Source organism: Silene latifolia, chromosome 9 (assembly GCF_048544455.1).
Source record: "Silene latifolia isolate original U9 population chromosome 9, ASM4854445v1, whole genome shotgun sequence".
NCBI lineage: Eukaryota > Viridiplantae > Streptophyta > Magnoliopsida > Caryophyllales > Caryophyllaceae > Silene > Silene latifolia.
Window position 1 is genome coordinate 19,650,540 of NC_133534.1, and position 21,235 is coordinate 19,671,774.

At 37.0% G+C, this 21,235-nt stretch overlaps 3 protein-coding genes across 4 annotated transcripts; all 3 read right to left on the reverse strand.

Moving 5' to 3' along the window:
- Positions 1 to 277: 277 nt before the first annotated feature.
- LOC141599341 (putative bifunctional dihydrofolate reductase-thymidylate synthase) lies at positions 278 to 4,825 on the reverse strand. Of its 2 annotated transcripts, none has more exons than XM_074419323.1 (11): positions 4,672 to 4,825; positions 3,982 to 4,478; positions 3,156 to 3,543; positions 3,027 to 3,071; positions 2,735 to 2,800; positions 2,186 to 2,247; positions 2,018 to 2,092; positions 1,519 to 1,684; positions 1,307 to 1,430; positions 655 to 761; positions 278 to 584 (listed from the first exon to the last, which is right to left on the reverse strand). In XM_074419323.1, the coding sequence occupies exons 2-11, from the start codon at positions 4,404 to 4,406 to the stop codon at positions 474 to 476; spliced, it is 1,569 nt and encodes a 522-aa protein (XP_074275424.1). In that variant the 5' UTR covers positions 4,407 to 4,478; positions 4,672 to 4,825; the 3' UTR covers positions 278 to 473. The 2 variants fall into 2 exon arrangements, with proteins under 2 accessions (XP_074275424.1, XP_074275425.1); XM_074419324.1 differs by having other exon boundaries at positions 3,982 to 4,416; positions 4,672 to 4,780.
- A 5,282-nt stretch (positions 4,826 to 10,107) lies between these two features.
- Positions 10,108 to 12,060, reverse strand: LOC141599343 (bifunctional dihydrofolate reductase-thymidylate synthase-like). Its single transcript, XM_074419326.1, has 4 exons — positions 11,953 to 12,060; positions 11,263 to 11,759; positions 10,588 to 10,677; positions 10,108 to 10,419 (listed from the first exon to the last, which is right to left on the reverse strand). Exons 2-3 carry the CDS (start codon positions 11,685 to 11,687, stop codon positions 10,662 to 10,664), a joined length of 441 nt encoding a protein of 146 aa, XP_074275427.1. The 5' UTR covers positions 11,688 to 11,759; positions 11,953 to 12,060; the 3' UTR covers positions 10,108 to 10,419; positions 10,588 to 10,661.
- Positions 12,061 to 12,683: 623 nt separating this feature from the next.
- On the reverse strand, positions 12,684 to 17,666 carry LOC141599342 (diaminopimelate decarboxylase 1, chloroplastic-like). Its single transcript, XM_074419325.1, has 8 exons — positions 17,075 to 17,666; positions 15,602 to 15,776; positions 14,867 to 15,016; positions 14,293 to 14,454; positions 13,891 to 14,076; positions 13,680 to 13,802; positions 13,119 to 13,208; positions 12,684 to 12,970 (listed from the first exon to the last, which is right to left on the reverse strand). The coding sequence occupies exons 1-8, from the start codon at positions 17,587 to 17,589 to the stop codon at positions 12,890 to 12,892; spliced, it is 1,482 nt and encodes a 493-aa protein (XP_074275426.1). The 5' UTR covers positions 17,590 to 17,666; the 3' UTR covers positions 12,684 to 12,889.
- Between the last annotated feature and the right edge of the window lie 3,569 nt (positions 17,667 to 21,235).

The following is a 21,235-nucleotide window of genomic DNA, read 5'->3' on the forward strand; positions in this document are numbered from 1 at the left end:
GGCTCTTAAGGGAAGAAGAAAATTTCGCACAATAACATTTTCGATTTATAAGGCAAATGATATTAAAACTTTAAAGCCTTACTTTCATTAAGAATCCAAAGGTTAATTGTTAATAATGTAACAAAACTCTAATTAAGCAAATAGAATGATTAGTAACAGAGGGAAAGGGAAGATAAACGGGTGGGAAAGGAGTTGCAATGAACTCTCGTTACCAGACGAGGTTAATGCATTCTCGTTACCAAGCAAGACAAGTATTTTGTAACTTTCTTCAATCTTCTTTTACCATGGGAAAAAAATGGATTGTTCTTCATTAAACTTTAAGTGCCAAATAGTTGCAGCTATTTTTGCATGTTCAGTGAATTAGTACAAACTACAAATAGTGATACAAATATATAAGAAACCACAACCGCGCTCACTAACCCAAAGATAATGCATATTAGCTTGCGCCAGATAATTTGCAAACAGAGCAAGTCTTAAACTGCCATCTTCATTTCAATTTTCTGGTGTGGATCATAGCCGATAAGCTTGAAATCAGCTGCTTCGAAACAATCTATATTCTTCTTCTCAGGATTGATCTCCAAAACCTATTTGTTAAAGGATTAGAATTTCAACTCGAATGAACAAAAATGAACAAAAGGTTTTGTTTCTACTTACAGGAAAAGGCCTAGGCTGATTCCTTAGTTGTTCTTGAAGAGGCTCGATATGATTGCGATACACATGAGCATCTCCAATGTCATGTATGAAATCCCCAGGACGAAGATCTGCAATATAGTGTGTGCGTTCTATTATAAAAATATACTAGCAGGATCTCTTAAAGAGAGGAAGTGAACACTACAAGAATATTACACATAAGGATTCATAATTTCATACATTACCCCGTCTTTTCTATGATACATTACCGAAATGCATCAAAGGTGCCCGCATATGGCAAGGTAATCACTTGAAAGCTCTTTTTGGTTTGGACAGCTTTGATGCTTAAACAATCTAACTCATGTCATACATACCGCCATCCCACATATTTACCAAGGTTGGATGTACGCGTAGCAACTAGCAACCTTACCACTAGGTTCAAAATATGTTTTCGAAATGATCTACTATAAAGCTGTGTGGATAATTGCATTGGCTTATTATTACATTACATACAAGCACAAGACAATTAAGCTAATCACTTTGCTAAGCTCCATTGTATCCCAATTGACATTCAAAATACAAAGCTACGGAGTATAATTTATACACCCACAGGGCACAGGTCAAAGCCAAGAAAGCTTGGGGTTGAAAAAAGAAACAGGATATAATACCAACTTACCACAAACATGAGCAATCATGCATGTCAAAAGAGCATAAGATGCAATGTTAAAGGGTACACCAAGGCCCATATCTGCTGAACGTTGATACATCAGACAAGAGAGTTCTCCGTTTGCTACATAGAACTGATACAGGTAATCATCAACACATCATTTACAATTTTTGTGACACGAAAAAGAAGTTAGTGGCAGAAAAGAAGGTTCACAAACTAACCTGGGAAAACATGTGGCATGGAGGTAATGCCATCAATTTCAAGTCAGAAGGATTCCAAGCCGATAGAACTATACGCCTGTCATCTGGGTTATTCTTAATCTTGTAAATAACATCTGACAACTGATCAAATCCTTGCCCAGTATAGTCCACATGCATGTCCGTATATCTGTAGAGGTAACAAAGTAAAGACTAAAATAGCCACTGGCGGTTGACCTTAAATGACACAGGGTCCTTGGACATAGGAATACTAATTTTTTTGTGCATTCTGCTCATTTTGTGTACTAAATAATAATAAAAAGTCTCACCTTTCTAATACTACTTGGTTTAAACATTCTCAACAGGATTGTTTAGCATGTAGTTGAAACATGGCATTTGATTAAACTATATGTATTGGATATTATATTGACTATTGAGTGCATATTGCGCATCCAATATATATTCGTTATAATTTAGGCAACCTTGAGCAATGACGTGCTTAAATTGTTAGAGAAAAGTCAACCTGGCTCCAAAGTGCCGCCACTGAAATCCATAAACAGGCCCCAAGTCGCCTTCTTCTCGTTGTGTCAACCCAAGACTGTGCAGGTAGTGAATGGTGTCAGAAAATTATGATAGACAGTCTCTTATCATCATTCATCAGATATAAGAAAGAATGTGCCAGTGGTATGACCTATCTAAAAAAGTTCTGGACGCATTGCCATCCCATATATGTATGCCTTTCTCTTGTAAAACCTGAAAGTTTGACACATCTAATTACATCCCAAAATGAATAAACAATTGTTTAGCTGATTTTACAGATATCTTATCAAATACGGTAACAGGGATACACAATAATGCAGAAAAAAAGGTGCACAATTAGAATATAGCTAGCATGCAAAAGACAGCAAAATAGTAACCTAAGCTAAGAGAGTCTGGTTGCTGATATGAAAGCTGCATACAGTCTAATTCACAAAGTACGTCGTCAACAACTCAGCAAGGGAAAAAAACACACAGTTAGAGGTAGAAAGTAGTTTCCAAAAAAGATGCATATTTTATATTAAATTTAGCATTCAAATTCTCATGTTACTGGCAAAAAGATGAATCCTTGTTAAAATATTTTCTTTGACACTGGAAAGAAATCTCATTTGTAATGATAAACAAAATAATCCAGAGAAATAGAGCTCACAGTCGAAAACTTTTTTGACTGTGAGAAGTGAAACGATCGCATTTGATATCATACCTTCGCATTAGTTGAACCACTGATGAACCACAATAGCTCCTCTACAACACCACGCCAAAACACTCTCTGCAATAAAAGAGAAAATGAAATCCATCAACCATCATACTTGGGCACCAAATACAAAGCTAAATGAGAAATTCAAAATCTAACTCACAATTTTAGACCACATGTAAATAACAATAGAAAACCGAACTGAATAGCATGTGTATAAGTAGTCAGGCAAATCATATTTAGAAATCAAAATCTAACACATTGACAAAAGTTCAGAGATAATTGTGCCAGATAGAAATACCTTGGTTGTAAGAAGGGGAAAAGATTTGCGCAAGTTGAACCGCATCTGCGAGCCAGAACCACGCCATCAATAACTAAAAAGCGGAAACAATAACAATATGCTTTTAAAACTATAAGGCTTCTTCCGAACCTGGCAACCAAATTTGGATACAGTGCCAGTCCCCGTCCTGTCATTCTTAAGATTGCCACTTGATATGATCTCTTGAACAAGCCGCAGATACATAAACTCTCCATGTCTTTCAAGTATTATTGGAGGCAACACAGAGAAGTCATGTATTTCAAACTTGCTAGAACAGGACTTGTTACCGTTAGTTATTGTACCATTATCAGACACATCTTTCCTAACACGAACATATGTCACAAAAGAGTATCGAGTATCATTCTCAACCAAAGGCAATGATGAATACCAAGGCCGAAACAATGAAGTATCCACGGATGGTATAAATGTGTCACAGTCTATGCTGCTGTCAATCTCTGTAATGTGAATTGCATCACAAGCTCGTGCATTAATTGTTTCCCTACACAAAACATATAACAGTGGTTCATTTATGCAAAAAGCAGAAACTTCAGAATGTTCCCATGCCTAATGGCGCCACAGACGCAGTACACTCTATACATTTAGTATTTTGAAGTAACAAAAAGTCTTGTGTATTTTACAACTTTAGTAGGTCTCTCATAAGACCGTAGCAAATTTAAGACCTCTCGCAATACTCTTTTCATAAACTCTATTTTTAACCTTATTTAACTAGGTTGTGATTTGTGAATGTGATCTTAACTTACAACGGTCTGACATGATAATGTGTATTACATCTTAGTTTTCATCACGTGTCATCCAAAAACAGCCTATAATATGTGTTTTATCAAAGCGGGTAAGGATGCATACATCCGAGCTCCTGCCATTTATAAAAACTCCAACTCTAACAACATCAAAACACATAAATGAACCCAAATTTCACCTGAGTATTTGGCCGCCGCCAATAACAAACACTCTCTCAACCAAATCAATGTAAGGATCCGCACCCAACAACTTGATTGCAGATTCCATGCTCCCACATGCCAAAACATCCTCCAAATCCCCAAACTCATTTTCCTTGGAACGAGTTAAAACGACATTAAGCCTCCCAGGCAACGGGCGATACCTAGGAGGAATACTTTCCCATGTCTTTCTTCCCATAATAACCGCATTCTTTTTCTCGGGTTTTGATGTATGTAAAGTCACTTCCTTGAAGAATTTCAAATCAGATGGTAATTTCCATGGCAATTTCCCATCTTTACCAATACCCATCTCCCTAGTAGCAGCAACAACTACTTGATATGTTCTAAGAAACCCCATTTCCTCATTCACTATTCCATTCGAACTGTTTTCGATACCCGAAGCCATTGAAACTCCCCTAATCCAGGTAAATCGCAGAACACTATTCAATAGCTGTGTTCTATGCAATTGTAAAGCAGCCTGGGCATGAAATCAATCATCCAAGTGTATTAACATCAAAATAATTCACTATCATATACAAATCAAACTGTAATTTAATCAAGAATAGTATTAAAAGAAGCAAATTGAAAAAATTAGGGTTACGCATGAAATACTATAAATCAAGCAGAACAACTGAAATAATTGTGAACAGGAGTAGGAAAGAGGTAATTACCGATCGGAATCCGAAGGAGATGATCGATTTGAGTGTTATGATTGACGCAATTTTGCGGAGAATTAGGTTGCAATAAGTAAAGTAGAGTTGTATGGAAAATGAAGCAAATATTTTAGGGATTCAATTTCAATTGAGAAAAGAGGGAAACTGGTGTGGGATTTCGCGCCAAAGCTACTCACTCGTAATTTTAGCCTTGGTAGACGCGGCAAACGGTTTAACGGGGTCGGGTTCCGGTCAGTGTAAAATTAGTTTTGCAAGAATTCGGGTTGAAACGGGTCGAGTTAGAAAAAAATTTGGGATATTCTCTCGTGTACCCCTCAACTTTTTCATTTTTTATGATATACTTCTCTTTTCATGCAAAAAAAATTTGACTGTCGATAACTCTGGGCTACAAGTTCAGAATACGATAAACTTTTTTTCCAAATTGACCGTCTTTAAAAGGTCTTCCGTTTGAAAAAAAATTCACCGACGTCTCAACTCGTAGACGGGAATTATGGTCGGTCAAAGTTTATTCGTTAAAAAATATTTGACCAACCATAACTACCGGCTACGAGTTCAAAAAGCGCCGAATTTTTTTTTCAAATTGAAGGCCAGACGAGATAATTGGTTTGAAAAAAAAAATAACCGTTTTCTGAACTCGTAACAGAGAATTATTGTCGGTCAAAGTTTTTTTGCGAAAGAAGAGGGGTACACCATAGAAAACGAAAAAATTCGGGGGTACACGAAAGAATATCCCAAAAAATTTAGATGTAGTAAATTTGGGGGGGGGAGTATACATAATAAAAATATAAAATACTGTAAATTTTAATTTTTCCATGATAACACGGATATTTCTACCCAAAGACGAATTCTCGTATACACTACATTGAGGTTTATTGTAGGGTTTTTTTGTCAAAAACTACCTTATATTTAGATGTATTTGTAAAAATACTACCTTATATTATTTTTTTTTGTTTTCAACTACCTTTGTTTTCTTTATTTTTGGTCAATAACTACCTACGCTAAGAATCTAGACATATTTGGTCTATTTTCCGGCTTTAACATATCTCACATGATTCTTTTATGTTTTAATCTTACTAAGGCCCGATTTTGGGAAGTCATAAAGTACTTACGCTAAACTTTAGTAGATGTTTGTAGTTATTATTGAAATGTGAAATTCATTAATTTTGATTATCTGAAGTTAAATTTTGGTTTGGACGCAATTGATCATTGTTGTTTGATGTTAAAAAGTCATGTGAGATAGGTTAATGTCACTAAATCGACCAAATCTCGTCATATTTTCAGCATATGTAGTTTTTGACCAAAAAATGAGAAAACAAAGGTAGTTTAAAACAAGAAAAATAATACTCCCTCCTATTCTTCTTTTTCTTCCCCTTTGGATGGGGCACAATATTTAAGGAAGTGAATAAAGAATGAATAAAGGACTTTGGTGGGGTTTGTTGAGTGGAGAGAGTGTTGAATAATTAGTAGTTAAATAAGATAAAGCATAAATTTAATTGCTCCCTCCAAAAAATAGAACAACATTAGTACATGTTTAAGAATGGGATTAAACTATCCCATTTAGTACATCATTAGTGATAATTATACAAAACAAGGTTGTTTAACAACCATTACATATGGAGACATGCCTCCATTTAACAATAATAAACGTTTTAATAAATCTGGACGTAAGATTAGTGTCTTCTTACACTAATTACAGCTAATTAGGCAACACGAAACCAAAAAAAAAAAAAAAAAACGGGTGATTAATCTGGACTTCAGATTTGATGATGGGTTTCTCCATTATTTTCAACCAAGTTGGTTGTCCTTCACACAAAACCCAAGTGTCAAAGTAAGTACTGATCGCAAATGGCCTTGATTATGAAAATTTGGCTCCAAATTTGGCACCAAATTTCAAATAAGGAGCCAAATTTCACTAACATTTCATTTTATGCGCCCAAATGTTTTCAAACATGATGCAAAGTTCAAGGATGATATAAATAGAAAGGATGATCAACTAAATTCATTTATATGCATAGAGCCAAACAACAACTTTCTTACCATTTCAGAAACACAACAAAAACATTCTCAATAAATGAAGACCAAAAATCTGGATAATTTAGAAAGATCAAGAATATGTGATCTTTTACTAGAAAAAGCAGTGGTGGTAAACCAAAGCATGGTTCAATGTCGAAATAGCAAAGACAATTTGGGGTTTGTAGAAAGACAAGTGACCGACATTTGGAATCAAGCCAAGAAGCAAAGATATTGAGGGGATGGTATCAATGTCAACAGCAAGCTGAAAGGTAGAAGAATGCCAAGCAGACTCACATTTGACACTACCAAACTAGAGAATATGGAGATGGGTAGTAGGACAACTCAACATGGAGTTAGTGAAGGGCTGGGTGTTAGTCAATCAACAAGAGAACAGATGGGTGAAAGCAAAGTGATTGACTCACATACAAATGCAGTCAAGCCTCTATGAGATAAGAACAAACTTGATAGATTAATTTATTGTCTTTCACAACTTCAATATGATAAGCTTACCAAACAATTTGTTTTTAAAGACCAAAGTAATGTAGTGCACATGGATGAGAAATGGTTTTTTATAACAAAACCATCTCAAAGGTTTTATGTAGGCAAAAAAGAAAAAAGACCCCATAGATGTGTTCAATCAAAAAGATTCATAACTAAAGTCATGTTCATGTGTTGTGTATCAAGACCTAAATATGGTCCAAACAAGGAAGTAATTTGTGATGGAAAACTTGGTATATGGCCTTTTGTAATGGAGGTACCAGCTAAGAGAAAATCAAAAACAGAAGTGCGGGGACATTAGAAACAAAGTCTATAGACTCAATAACTAAGCAAGTCACCAAGGAGATGTTGATTACCAATGTGTTGCCTACTATTAAGGCAAAATGGGCAGCTAACTACAAAGCAAAAATATTACGTCAAACAGGATAATGCAAGACCTCATCTAACTAACAAAGATGCAGATTTCAAGAAGCATGGACAAGCAGATGGGTGGAATATTCAATTTAGTTATCAGCCTCCTAATTCTCCGATTTAAATGTCTTGGATTTGGGCTTTTTAGAGCCATTCAAGCTCTTCAAAGAAAAGAAAAAGTCCAAGAAAGTTGACGAGCTTGTTGAAAACACAATGAAAGCATTTGAGTTAGAATCGAAACCGAACTATGTGTTCATTACATTGCGAGGCATGTATGCTAGAAATTATGAAGCTAAAAGGTGGGATTGATTATCGATTGCCTCATATGCACAAGTCAAAATCGGCAAAGACAAGGTATACTACCTGAATATCTAACTGCTGATGCAGAACTAGTGAAAGAGTGCATCACATATGTACAAAATCTTGGTTATGCAAGCTCAATAAGTGAATTGTTGGAATCAATTAGTGCTGCAGAAAATATTTCATAACTAACAGAACATGCAGGTTCCAGTAATGGCCCAACAGGTGAAAATGATCCTGTTGGTAACATTCTTGAAGAGGGTGTTATTAGTAATGCAGTGCAGGTTGAAAATTTACAACAACAAATGGACATTGACATGCGTGCATAAATCAGAAGCAGATGAAGCAAGTTTTTTGGAGTAAACAAAAGCATAACAGAAGCATATGAAGCATCCAACTATGAAGCGGAAGCGAGACAAGTTTTGAACAAGTGAAGATAAGCATGCAGTAGTAAATCGAAAGCGAGATGAAGCAAGTTTTTTGGAGTAAACAAAAGCATAAATGAAGCATATGAAGCATGCAGTAGTAAATTTTAGGTTGTTTTGAACTTTGCATAAGTTTGTATGAACTTTTGGGCACATTAAGTTTAATGAAATGTAAATGGGCGTGCTAATTCGGTAAGACTTCAATGATTTGGAATCGGATGTGGACATAACCAACAACACTCTTTGCATAGCCTGCATCACAAATTATTGTGGCGGCGTAATGCATGGAATGTGTTTTATGCTCTCAAATAAGATCATTGAGCAATAACAAGGTCAATAAAAGGAGTATAAAACCCATATTAGGCAACTTATATCATCACTAGTCCATATGAAAAAAAAAAAAAAAAAAAAAAAAAGTTAAAAGAATCGGGAAACAGAATTAGACCTCCCCAAACAAAGGTAACGATTTGAGAATCGGGGACAATAGTATCCCATTCCCCATAGGTGTCAAGAACAATATCAACAGATTCAGGTATGTCCTGACTATAGCCAGCAACATCAACATCATCGTCATCTGCAGTAACTCCATCTCCCTTCACATCATCGTCATCTTCAAGTTCTAGGGCAAACATAGGCCAATATTTTGACAATTCCATCAAAAACCAACGACGATGCTCTTTGGTTTCACGCCTCTCCACCATCTTCTTCATTCTTCTCTCAGAATCAACCCGAACAAACTCCGCCATTTCTTCCCTACGTTTCTGAAAATCATCATCGATCTCAGATTCAAGCACCACAACACCACAATCAGTCACAATATTCCCATCAACATCATTTCGAATCACACCCTCCAAATCTTCATCAACTCGAACAAAATCATCATCAACTCGAACAAAATCATCATCAACTCGAACAAAATCAACAGTGTTGTTGAATAAACAAGGACCGTCTTCATAATCCGAGTCAACAAAACTCGGATCTCTTTGTAAACTTCGAAAAGTTTTCAAATTTATGGCGATTTAGGTATAAATCCATTGACATGGTGATTGATTGAGAGAAAGGAGAGTGGGAAAGTATGGATCAGTGACGAGGAATAAGGTTTGATGAGAATCAAAGGAAGAAATGAGAGAAAATGAGTGAGATTTACAGAGAGAATGTGAGAGGCGATGGCGGAAGAGAGAGAGAGGAGTTCTTAGGGTTTCTGATTAGGGGGGGCTAAATATGGCGGGTGTCATTAGGGTTTTATGATTAGTTGGGCCGGATTACTATTTGGGCTGGGATTAGTGTTAATGGGTGGGTTAAGTAGTTGGGTTAGTAGTTGGATTAGGAAATAAGTTGATGGCATAAATTGTAAATACTAAAAAGAAGTAAGGATAGAATGGTAATTGTATAGGTGAAAAACTTACAAAAATAGGAAAGGGGAAGAAAACCTGAATAATCCGTTTTAGGAAATAGGGAAGAAAATAGAGAATAGGAGGGAGTATAAGGTAGTTTTTTACAAATATCCCTAAATATAAGGTAGTTTTTGACAAAAAACTCTTTAATGTATTGATATTGGCTAAATATGGATCTTTGTAAACGATTTTTGGGGAAAAAAAATCTCCCAACTAAATGTTCGAAGTACAAACTCTAGTTTGCAACCATTTTTTTCACGTCGTAATTGCAATTTTAGATTATGAATATTGTATCGTATGAATATTGAACATGTATCATAGTCGTAGTAAAACTTAGTCTCGGCAAAAGGACATGGTGTCAACTGTTGGCGCTGAATTTGCTAGTTACAGACTTAACAGAAGGATACACAACAGATGTTGAGGAGAAAAGATCTTAAACTCAAATTTAAAATGAACGTGAATTCTGCAGAAATACAGTAGATATTTCAAAGTGTTCTTCGGAAGAATGAACCCGCATAAGAACTCTAACAAGATTGGAGCAAATAAATCTGTTTGGATGCTCAATTCTATATCGGTGGCGATTAGATGATAGAGCACACCATTATTGCAGGCAAAGCTCCAGATTACAGACCAGTAAAATATCTCATATGGTCATCAAATGTTTCAGCATGCCGGATTTTGGCAATTGATCCGTCTTCCTTGACCTGAGGAAATAGGAGATAAAGGGGCTTGCTTAACTTTAACCATATGAGCAAGAAGCATTCACATTTCAAAACAGATCAGTTATCAAGTTACTGAGGTCAAGGATAATTAACTTTAACCCCCGGAAAATGACAGAAGTCACATGACAGAAAATAGTGAAGAATGCATACCCAGTATTCGGCTGGGCGCATCTTGAGATTGTACGTGGAGGCCATGCTCATGCAATAGGCGCCTGCGTCGTGAACTACCAATCCCGTCCCCTGCAAGCCAGAAAATGAAACAAAAGAATCTGAATCTGAATCTTCTATTATTAAGGGAGCTAGTACACTTCTACTAGGGCTTCAAGCCTTCAAGTCATGTGAATACATCTCTTGTAAGGTGGTTTTACATAAAGATATTGTAAAATGATCCATTGAAAAATGCTTTTAGGTTTTAGGACGGAAGACTAGAAATATAGATCAAGAATTTTAGGGTGGTGAAACAGTAGAGTGTAGGAGAAAAATAAGTTTAGTATTTTGAAGTAACAAAAAGTCTTGTGTATTTTACAACTTTAGTAGGTCTCTCATAAGACCGTAGCAAATTTAAGACCTCTCGCAATACTCTTTTCATAAACTCTATTTTTAACCTTATTTAACTAGGTTGTGATTTGTGAATGTGATCTTAACTTACAACGGTCTGACATGATAATGTGTATTACATCTTAGTTTTCATCACGTGTCATCCAAAAACAGCCTATAATATGTGTTTTATCAAAGCGGGTAAGGATGCATACATCCGAGCTCCTGCCATTTATAAAAACTCCAACTCTAACAACATCAAAACACATAAATGAACCCAAATTTCACCTGAGTATTTGGCCGCCGCCAATAACAAACACTCTCTCAACCAAATCAATGTAAGGATCCGCACCCAACAACTTGATTGCAGATTCCATGCTCCCACATGCCAAAACATCCTCCAAATCCCCAAACTCATTTTCCTTGGAACGAGTTAAAACGACATTAAGCCTCCCAGGCAACGGGCGATACCTAGGAGGAATACTTTCCCATGTCTTTCTTCCCATAATAACCGCATTCTTTTTCTCGGGTTTTGATGTATGTAAAGTCACTTCCTTGAAGAATTTCAAATCAGATGGTAATTTCCATGGCAATTTCCCATCTTTACCAATACCCATCTCCCTAGTAGCAGCAACAACTACTTGATATGTTCTAAGAAACCCCATTTCCTCATTCACTATTCCATTCGAACTGTTTTCGATACCCGAAGCCATTGAAACTCCCCTAATCCAGGTAAATCGCAGAACACTATTCAATAGCTGTGTTCTATGCAATTGTAAAGCAGCCTGGGCATGAAATCAATCATCCAAGTGTATTAACATCAAAATAATTCACTATCATATACAAATCAAACTGTAATTTAATCAAGAATAGTATTAAAAGAAGCAAATTGAAAAAATTAGGGTTACGCATGAAATACTATAAATCAAGCAGAACAACTGAAATAATTGTGAACAGGAGTAGGAAAGAGGTAATTACCGATCGGAATCCGAAGGAGATGATCGATTTGAGTGTTATGATTGACGCAATTTTGCGGAGAATTAGGTTGCAATAAGTAAAGTAGAGTTGTATGGAAAATGAAGCAAATATTTTAGGGATTCAATTTCAATTGAGAAAAGAGGGAAACTGGTGTGGCATTTCGCGCCAAAGCTACTCGTAGTAATTTTAGCCTAGGTAGACGCGGCAAACGATTTAAACGGGGTCGGGTTCCGGTCAGCGTAAAATTGGTTTTGCAAGAATTCAGGTCAAAACGGGTCAGGTTAGAAAAAATTTTAACGATAGTCAATTTGGAAAAAAAAATGTACATTAAAAATTGTAAATTTTAACTTTTCCATTGATAACACGAATATTTGAAATTTGTACCCAAATACTTGTACGATTTTCGTATACATTATATCGAGGTATAATGAATTGATATTGGCAGAAAATGGATCTTTGTAAACGATTTTTGGAAAAAAAGAGGAAATCTCCCAATTAAATGTTCGAAGTACAATCTCTAGTTTGCAACCATTTTTTTCATGTCGTGATTGCAATTTTTATATTGAACATGTATCATAGTCGTATTAAAACTTAGTCTCGACAAAGGACATGGTGTCAACTGTTGGTGCTGAATTTGCTAGTTACAGACTTGAGGTAATATCGCATTATCCTAAAAATACTGTAATTAGCAAGATGAGCAAAAGCGGGTTAACAGAAGGATACACAACAGATGTTGAGGAGAAAAATCTTAAACACAAATCTGAAATGAACGTGAATTCTGCAGAAATACATAGTTATGTCAGTGTGTTCTACGTAAGAATGAACCCACATAAGAACTCTAACAAGATTTGGGCAAATAAATCTGTTTGGATGCTCAATTCTAGATCGGTGGTGATTAGATGATAGAGCACACCATTATTGCAGGCAAAGCTCCAGATTACAGACCAGTGAAGTATCTCATATGGTCATCAAATGTTTCAGCATGCCTGATTTTGGCAATTGATCCGTCTTCCTTGACCTGAGGAAATAGGAGATAAAAGGGGCTTAAACTTTAACCATATGAGCACGAAGCATTCACATTTCAAAACAGAACAGTTATCAAGTTACTGAGGGAACCCCGGAAAATGACAGAAGTCACATAACAGAAAATAGTGAAGAACGCATACCCAGTATTCGGCTGGGCGCATCTTGAGATTGTACGTGGAGGCCATGCTCATGCAATAGGCGCCTGCATCGTGAACTACCAATCCCGTCCCCTGCAAGCCAGAAAATGAAACAAAAGAATCTGAATCTGAATCTTCTTTTATTAAGGGAGCTAGTACACTTCTACTAGGGATTCAAGCCTTCAAGTCATGTAAATACATCTCTTGTAAGGTGGTTTTACATAAAGATATTGTAAAATGATCCATTGAAGAATGCCTTTAGGTTTTAGGACGGAAGACTAGAAGTATAGATCAAGAATTTTAGAGTGGTGAAACAGTAGTGTGTAGGAGAAAAATAAGTAAAAATTCATATTTGTAATTTCTTTGGATGGGCGGCAGCGGCAGCCCTGCTAGTCTGCTACCCACCCCCTGCCCTCGCTCCGTGACCACTAATACCATAAATCACGATTTTATCTGATACGGACTAATTGATTTTATAAAGGCATTGGATCAAATAACACATTATTTGCTACTTATAATACATATGCAAAACCATCGTATATGAGCAAGTGTCAAGAAAATTACACTAGGTGGAGTGGGTAGCTTGCGCTCCTTTCCCAAAAAATCTGCGGATTCACAGACTGGGCCCACCACATCAAAGGTGGACACTTCGGCATCTGCTGGAACTGGAGATACTAGCTCTATATGCTGCAAACATCAATAACAGTGTCATAACACCCCCGCAAAATCACAAGTTGTGCATAAAACGAAAAGACCTGTCGTAAAGAAGTCTTACTTGATAGGCATCATAAAGACTTGGACGAATAAGTTCTGCCATGCTCCCATCAATAACGATAAAATTCTTGGTGCCATTAGTCTTGACACCGGTGACACGATTGACAAGGCAACAAGTGTTTGCAATAAGTGATCTTCCAGGTTCAATGATGAGGTTCAGATCTCGTGATAGGACCAGTTCTCGAACCTGCAACAAGCTTACAGATCATGATCAAGCGACACAAATCATCAATTCAGTAGGTAACTAAATAGAGGATCAGTAACATCAGTTCTATCCTGGATTACATTTTTGTGTACACCTCTTCATATATTATGGCCTAGAACATCATATTTTGGTTTCACGGAAACAACCTTAACAGCATATCATATGAAATGTGTTGATATAGCCAGCTATGGTCCTCACCGTGTCAATGAGATCTCTTGGGGTTGGAAGAACAGCACCTGCATGGTAGTAATCTATTCCCAAACCACCTCCAATATTCAAGTAACTGATCTCAAAACCTTGCTCTCGTATTTGATCAATGTAGTTCACCATAAGGACAGCTGCATCCCTGAATATATCAACCTGTAAACATGCAATAAGACGAAAGGGGAATAAAAATTATAGAGCAATAGAGAGAAGTTTTTAAAATCATTACTCTTCAATTCAAATAGATTGTTTCAAAAATCCATTATTTTGAAAATTTTAAACCCAATGAATTGAGGGAGTATTAGACGGAGGATAAAGAAAGTAAAAGTTAATCATTCATAGTTTAATACATCCTAACATCAGTGTCCTCCCAAAATCTCAACGAACGAGTGACAGAGAGAGATGACAATCGAAGAATTAGTTACATGACAACATGGCCATGAAAACTAAGATAGTCAAAGTACTAAAACATCAGCAAAAGCAATATCAACCAGAAGTATATTGCGTGTAGATTTTGCAAGATAAAACCTCCAAACATATCTACCAAGACAAGGTTTCATGTCAATACCTTGGTAATTGTAGACCCAAGATGGCAATGTGCTCCAACCAGCTTAAGCTCATTAGGATGTGCCTTCACAGCATCTAAAAACCACTGTAATTTCTCATTTCTGATTCCAAACTTCGAGCTTTTGTTCCCAGTGGCAACATAAGGATGGACCTAGGTATGTCAAGCAACACTCACATTATTTAACAAAACCGATAAAAAGGTACTTCTTCCGTTCCAGCGGGCGTTACTCTTCAAATTTCCGCTAAACATAATTTGGAAAGTGTGAAGAACCAAATGGAATGAAGTGAGTACCAACTTCTTACCAGAAACTTATTCCTAGCCAATGATAATTCGACATTCCATATAGGCAAGGTTTTGTGTATATGACACCCTCGACAAATCACGATGGTGTTTTGACAATTCATTTTAGGCCAGAAACATGAAACTTTAAGAAAATTTGTCTAGTCCAACCTGGACACAATGTCGCACCAAATGCTTGCAACCAAGTTGAAGTAACATAATTCTCATCAACAACAAATCAAGCATGCCCCCAAAGTTTGGAGACAGAAATTCTCAGCTCAGAAAAAAAAAAAAAAAAAAAAAAAAAAAAAAAAAACTACCACTTTCATAAAGCAGAAAGAAGAAATATGGAGAACATGGTAAAGACAGAAATACGGAGAACGGGCTAAGTGATGACTGCCAGCTATGTGGGTTTTAAAACTATATATAAACCACCACGATGGCAAAATATCCCACCTGAGGATCAACGTCAGGGTTAATACGGAGCAAGACATTAACTTTCTTCCCAGAAATTCTAGCAGCCGAAACAATGTTGTCCAAGTCAAACTCACTATCAACATTCACAAAAACACCACTTTCAGCAGCTAAAACCAAATCATCCAACAGCTTCCCATTTCCATTGAAGATACATCTGTCCATCAAGATATCAATTCGGTAAGCTGGACATGCAACGATTCAGACTACAGTCAACTCTGATCCCAACAAGCATAAGATGCCAAGTAAACAGTTGTCGTTAAGTTATACCTTCCCAACATAACAGTTCACACTCAAAACTCCAAATGATGAACATTCAGACAAGAACTACTGATCATGAACGGATATTGTAAGCTAACAATCTCATTTGATATCTACGATAGAATGGCACAATTACTCTACCCTATTTAAAAATTCATCATGTATACAATTTTGTGCGTTTTGGTGCGGTTATGAATCTTATGTGTTGTAACCTCCCCAATCAACTACAATTTTTCTTGTCGATAGCTTCCACTCGTTGCATAAATTTAAAATTAACACATGAGAAGGCAATTAACCAACACAATATCAACTACAAATCCATGTCCCACCGAACAAGTTACTACCATTTCCAAAACTTCACCTATGAATCAAAATTGACAAGTTCTTGGGACGAAAATGAGCTCAAACAAGCTTTCATGTCAGACTCAACCAGCCAGCCTACTATCACACACACTCTCTTACAATAAACTTAAATAACAATGTGATCAAACACCTAAACCCAATGTATTCTCCACGAACCTACACTCACTTATAGCAACCACACCCTACATTCTAACAAAACTGATCACTTAAATACTTAATCAAACTATTAATCAACTAAACAACTCAAAAATCCATGTATTCTCCATCCAAAGCTAACAACCACTTATGTAAATCATACCATACACTATAATCCAACTGATCACTCAAGTACTCAAACACACTACTCCACCATCCCAATCATTAGTTTACCTTTACTATTTTCAGTGAGCAGTATTTCAAACAAACGTAAACAAATGATAGGGACGGAGGAAGTATACATCAATAGATCAATAAACCAACAAAACCCAATTGATTCAATATCACAAATGTCAAATAACATACACTAAACTAACACTCACTTATGGCAATCACACTAAACACACTACTCCCTCCATTCCAATCATTTGTTTACCTTTTCTATTCTCTATGAGCGGTATTTTAATCAAACGTAAACAAAACCATCCAATTGATTCAATATCACATATAACATACACTAAACGAACACTCGCTTATGGCAATCACACTAAACACACTACTCCTTCCATCCCAATCATTTGTTTACCTTTTATATTCTCTATGAGCGGTATTTTAATCAAACATAAACAAAACCCAATTGATTCAATATCTGAAATATTAAACAACATACACTAAATAAGAAAGATTGAAGCTTACTGAGTAGGATCAAAACCAGCAGCTAAAGCGAGACGGAGCTCATTACCACTAACAAGAACAGCACCACAACCCAAACCCCTCAAATGCTCCAAAATCTTGAAATTATTATTAGCTTTAATAGCATATCCGATAATAGGAGATTTCAACCCTAATAAAGCATCTTTATAAGCTTCAACATTTCTAGTAATCTGAGGTTTACTATACAAATAAAAGGGTCTTTTTTCAACACTTTCCATAACATCACCCACCTTAATTCCTTCACAATACAAATACCCATCTTCTTTTTTTGTGAAACAATGGTTGAAATTATTAGGGTTTGTTGTTGTTGTTGTTTTCTGGGTATCTAAAGTTTGAGTCTTTGAGGTAATTGCTTTTAGGGTTAATTGATTTGGGGATAAATTGTAGGGTTTATTGGGGAAGGAGATGAAGGGTGTTTTGGGGAGAAATGGGGTTTTGGAGAGATGGGTTTTAGGGTTTAAGGTTGTTGGTTGAGAGAGTAGGTGTGTAGCCGCCATTGTTGCAGAGATTTCAGGACAAAGATAGGTAGGTTACTTGTAAGTTGTAACAGTACACTGTGCAGTGTGCACTCAGTTTTATATGGTAGGAAAATATGCGGTTTTTGTAGGTGGGAAGATTCGAACATGGGATCTTCGTTTGCACAGTTAACGGATTTATGTTGACTGTTACTTGTGAAATAAAGGTATAGACTAAAAAAAAATATGGAGAAAAATAAGGGAGATAAAACTATCTTTTTATTTCATTACAAGGGTATATGATAATAGAATCTAAATTTCTACTAAGATATGAACATTTTTTTTTTGTGCTAATGAGGGGATAAACCCTTTAACTAATTATTCGCTATTACACGGGGAATAGCCACCTCAAATATGTCCTCCCGTAGGATAGGACGAAGCTCAACTAGGGGATCATCTAAATAGATAGGCGTGTTACTAGCATTCACGCCCTTGTTTGCTAACAAATCGGTAGCTCGATTTGCCTCTCGATACGTATGCTCCACTTTGACCATCTATGAGCTATCCCGGATCATTTCTTGACATTTTTGGACAAATCTCATAGGAATGAACAAATCATACCGATCAAAAGCTTTTTTACTCATTTCAAATTGCTGGATAAAGAATTGTCGAGGCTCAGTTGGGTTCTCATTCTCGCGACCAAAAACCACGTTATTGCGCCATCTCCAAATCCACCAACAAGTGATCGCAAACATCATAGGCCAATTCGCTTCATTAGTGGAGACGTCATTACTCGCACATCTTGTTAACCATTCAATAAAGGGGGAGTTAAAAAAGTATATATTGGAGGAATCAATACCTATCAGATTCCAAATTTGTTTTGAAACGGGACAGGAGCGAAGAAGGTGCTTCGTTGTTTCTTCGTCTCCTTCACAGCGTGGACAACGAGGGTCATCCCCCATATTTCTAATTACCCTGTTAACATTCACCATAACCCTACCATGGGCCGCCAACCAGATAAACATACGCACTCTCTGCTGGACTGGTAAACGCCAAATCGTCCTCCACATGATGGACTCGGGCTCGCTGGAAGTATCATGTCCTCGAAGAAATCCCTGCGCGGACTTTAGAGAAAAATTTTCCGAAGACGTTCCGTTCCAGTATAACGAATCTTCCATTTCAGGGTCCTCTGTTAGCGAAATTGAAGCAATTTTTTGAAGAATTTCTTGTGGTAAGAAATTAGCGAAGCAGTCCCAATTCCATCCCGAACTTTCGCTCCACATTTCACTCACTGTATTTCCAAGGATCGCTTCCGGAATTGGAGCTAAGGCGTGGTCACTCGGGCAAATTCCATCGACCCAAGCATGGTCCCAGAATAGGGTCCTTCTCCCGTTTCCCACAACCGTTGTCGTTCCCCTTACTATAGTTCTTGCTTGTGATGAAATTCCAGCCCATACGTTAGACATGCTCCTCTTAGCCTGGAAAATGTCAATGTCGCATCTATTATTACAATACTTGGCTCGTAAAAATCTTGACCATAGGCTAGTCGGTTCCACCAACACTCTCCATCCTAGCTTAGTTAGAAAAGCGGTGTTTGATTGCCTAGCTGAAGGTAGGCCGAGTCCCCCGAGTGACTTAGGCTTTTGTAAATTTTCCCATGAGATTAAATGTATTGGTTTCTTTAATTCATCACCGCCCCAAAGAAATCTTCTTGTTTTCCTGTCTATCGAGTCACAAACAGTCCTGGGAATTTTTGCCGTTTGCATACTATAATTTGCAATAGTCGTGAAAGTTGATTGAACGAGAGTAGTTCTTCCCGCAAGCGACAATCTTTTTGTGGACCACCCGGCTAGCCTTCTATTAATTTTTTCCTCAAGATGGCTGAATGTTTGACGGGTAACCCGTCCGTTGATTGTCGGCATACCTAGGTAGGTTCCTAAATCATCCGTTTCTTCAAACCCAAGAGCTGCACACACCTCCTCTCTGCTTGTTTGCTCCGTGTTGTTAGAGAAAAAAACTCGGGATTTGGCATTACTAATCTTCTGTCCTGAGGCCATACAGAAATTATCAAGTACATGTTTCATGACTACGGCCTATTCTTCTGTAGCCTCACCAAATAAGACCATATCGTCTGCAAAGAAAAGATTAGTAATTTGAGGACCATTTCTACAAATAATGATGGGCTTCCAGTTGTTGTTTCGGACCTCCTGATCAATGGCCTGCTGCAACTTTTCCAAACACATGACAAACAAATATGAAGATAACGGATCCCCTTGACGCACTCCCCTAGTTGGTGTGAATTGTTCCGTTGGCTCCCCGTTCCATAAAATTTGCATCCTCGCCGAGGTTACACATTCCATCACCACGTCAATAATTAATCTAGGGAAACCCATGTCACTCAATGTGTCGTAGATGAAGCTCCATCTAAGCCGATCGTATGCTTTTTCGAGATCAATTTTGATTGTCATTATACCCTTCGACCCTTTCTTCTTTCTCATAGAATGAATAACTTCTTGGAAAACCACTATGTTATCAGTTATTTGTCTACCAGGCACAAAACCACTTTGGGTTTCGTATATGAGTCGAGGTAGGACTTTTTTTATGCGATTAGCAAGCGTCTTGCTTATGATTTTATAAGCTACATTGCACAGACTTATGGAACGAAATTGTATAATGTACTCAGGAGCATCAACCTTAGGTATTAGAACGAGATAAGTATCGTTTAGGCCAGCCGGCATGCTCTTACCTTCAAGCGCTTTTAAGACCATCTCGCTGAGAGATTGCTCGATCAAAGGCCAACCGTTGCCGTTCCCCTTACTAAGATATGAACATTCATATATAGTAATTACAGTTTTTCTTAACATTGGTTACTTTTTCCGAGTGAAGGATCATTTTGTAAAAATGGTGTTAACTGAAACTAGTTCTTTCTAAGTGAAGAATCATTTATTCTCGAAAATAAGTTTTTTTCCTTAACAAATGCAAAGATATGATAAAATACGGTAGTTGGACCGTCAAGCTGACAGGAAAGCTAACTGATCGAGCAAGTGTTTGGCTCGCAAATTATGGGGTTACTCAAGCACTCATTCAGCTAGTAATTCGGATTATCCGCCTTTCGATCTTTGTCCAATACTTCGAGAATATATTTTTGGGGTGATTATCCTCAGCTTAATATATAGCTAGTTAGTTCAGGGATCATAGGTACCAAAAACAAATGGCATTTATCTTTAACATAAGTACATAAGTGGAGGATAGTTTGCGGGTTTGGGCGGACATGGATTGGGCATGTCTTTGAAAATGTGTCCAACAACCCTACTATGCCTTGTCCAAGTCGGTTAAAGCAGGCATACAAGTATTGTCTAAGTCCGCCCACTTTAAGCTAGCGGGCTTTATTAAATAATTAATATATAGATAAATATAATTAAAGTATAATCTTAAACACCATGAAAGATCAAATCAAACGATCTTTTAACTAGAAGAGACTCATAGAGTAATTATGTTCTTTTTTACTTAATTTCTGCTCATTTCAATTCAACTCAATTTCATTCAATTTAGTTAACTTTAACTTAATTCTTAATTTCATCATCTTCAGTTCAGTCAGCTTAACTCAACTCCACTCAGTGGTGGAGCGAGGGGGGCTAGCAGAGGCGGTCGCCCCTGCTGAAGTTGAAAAAACCCGAAGTTTTTAGTT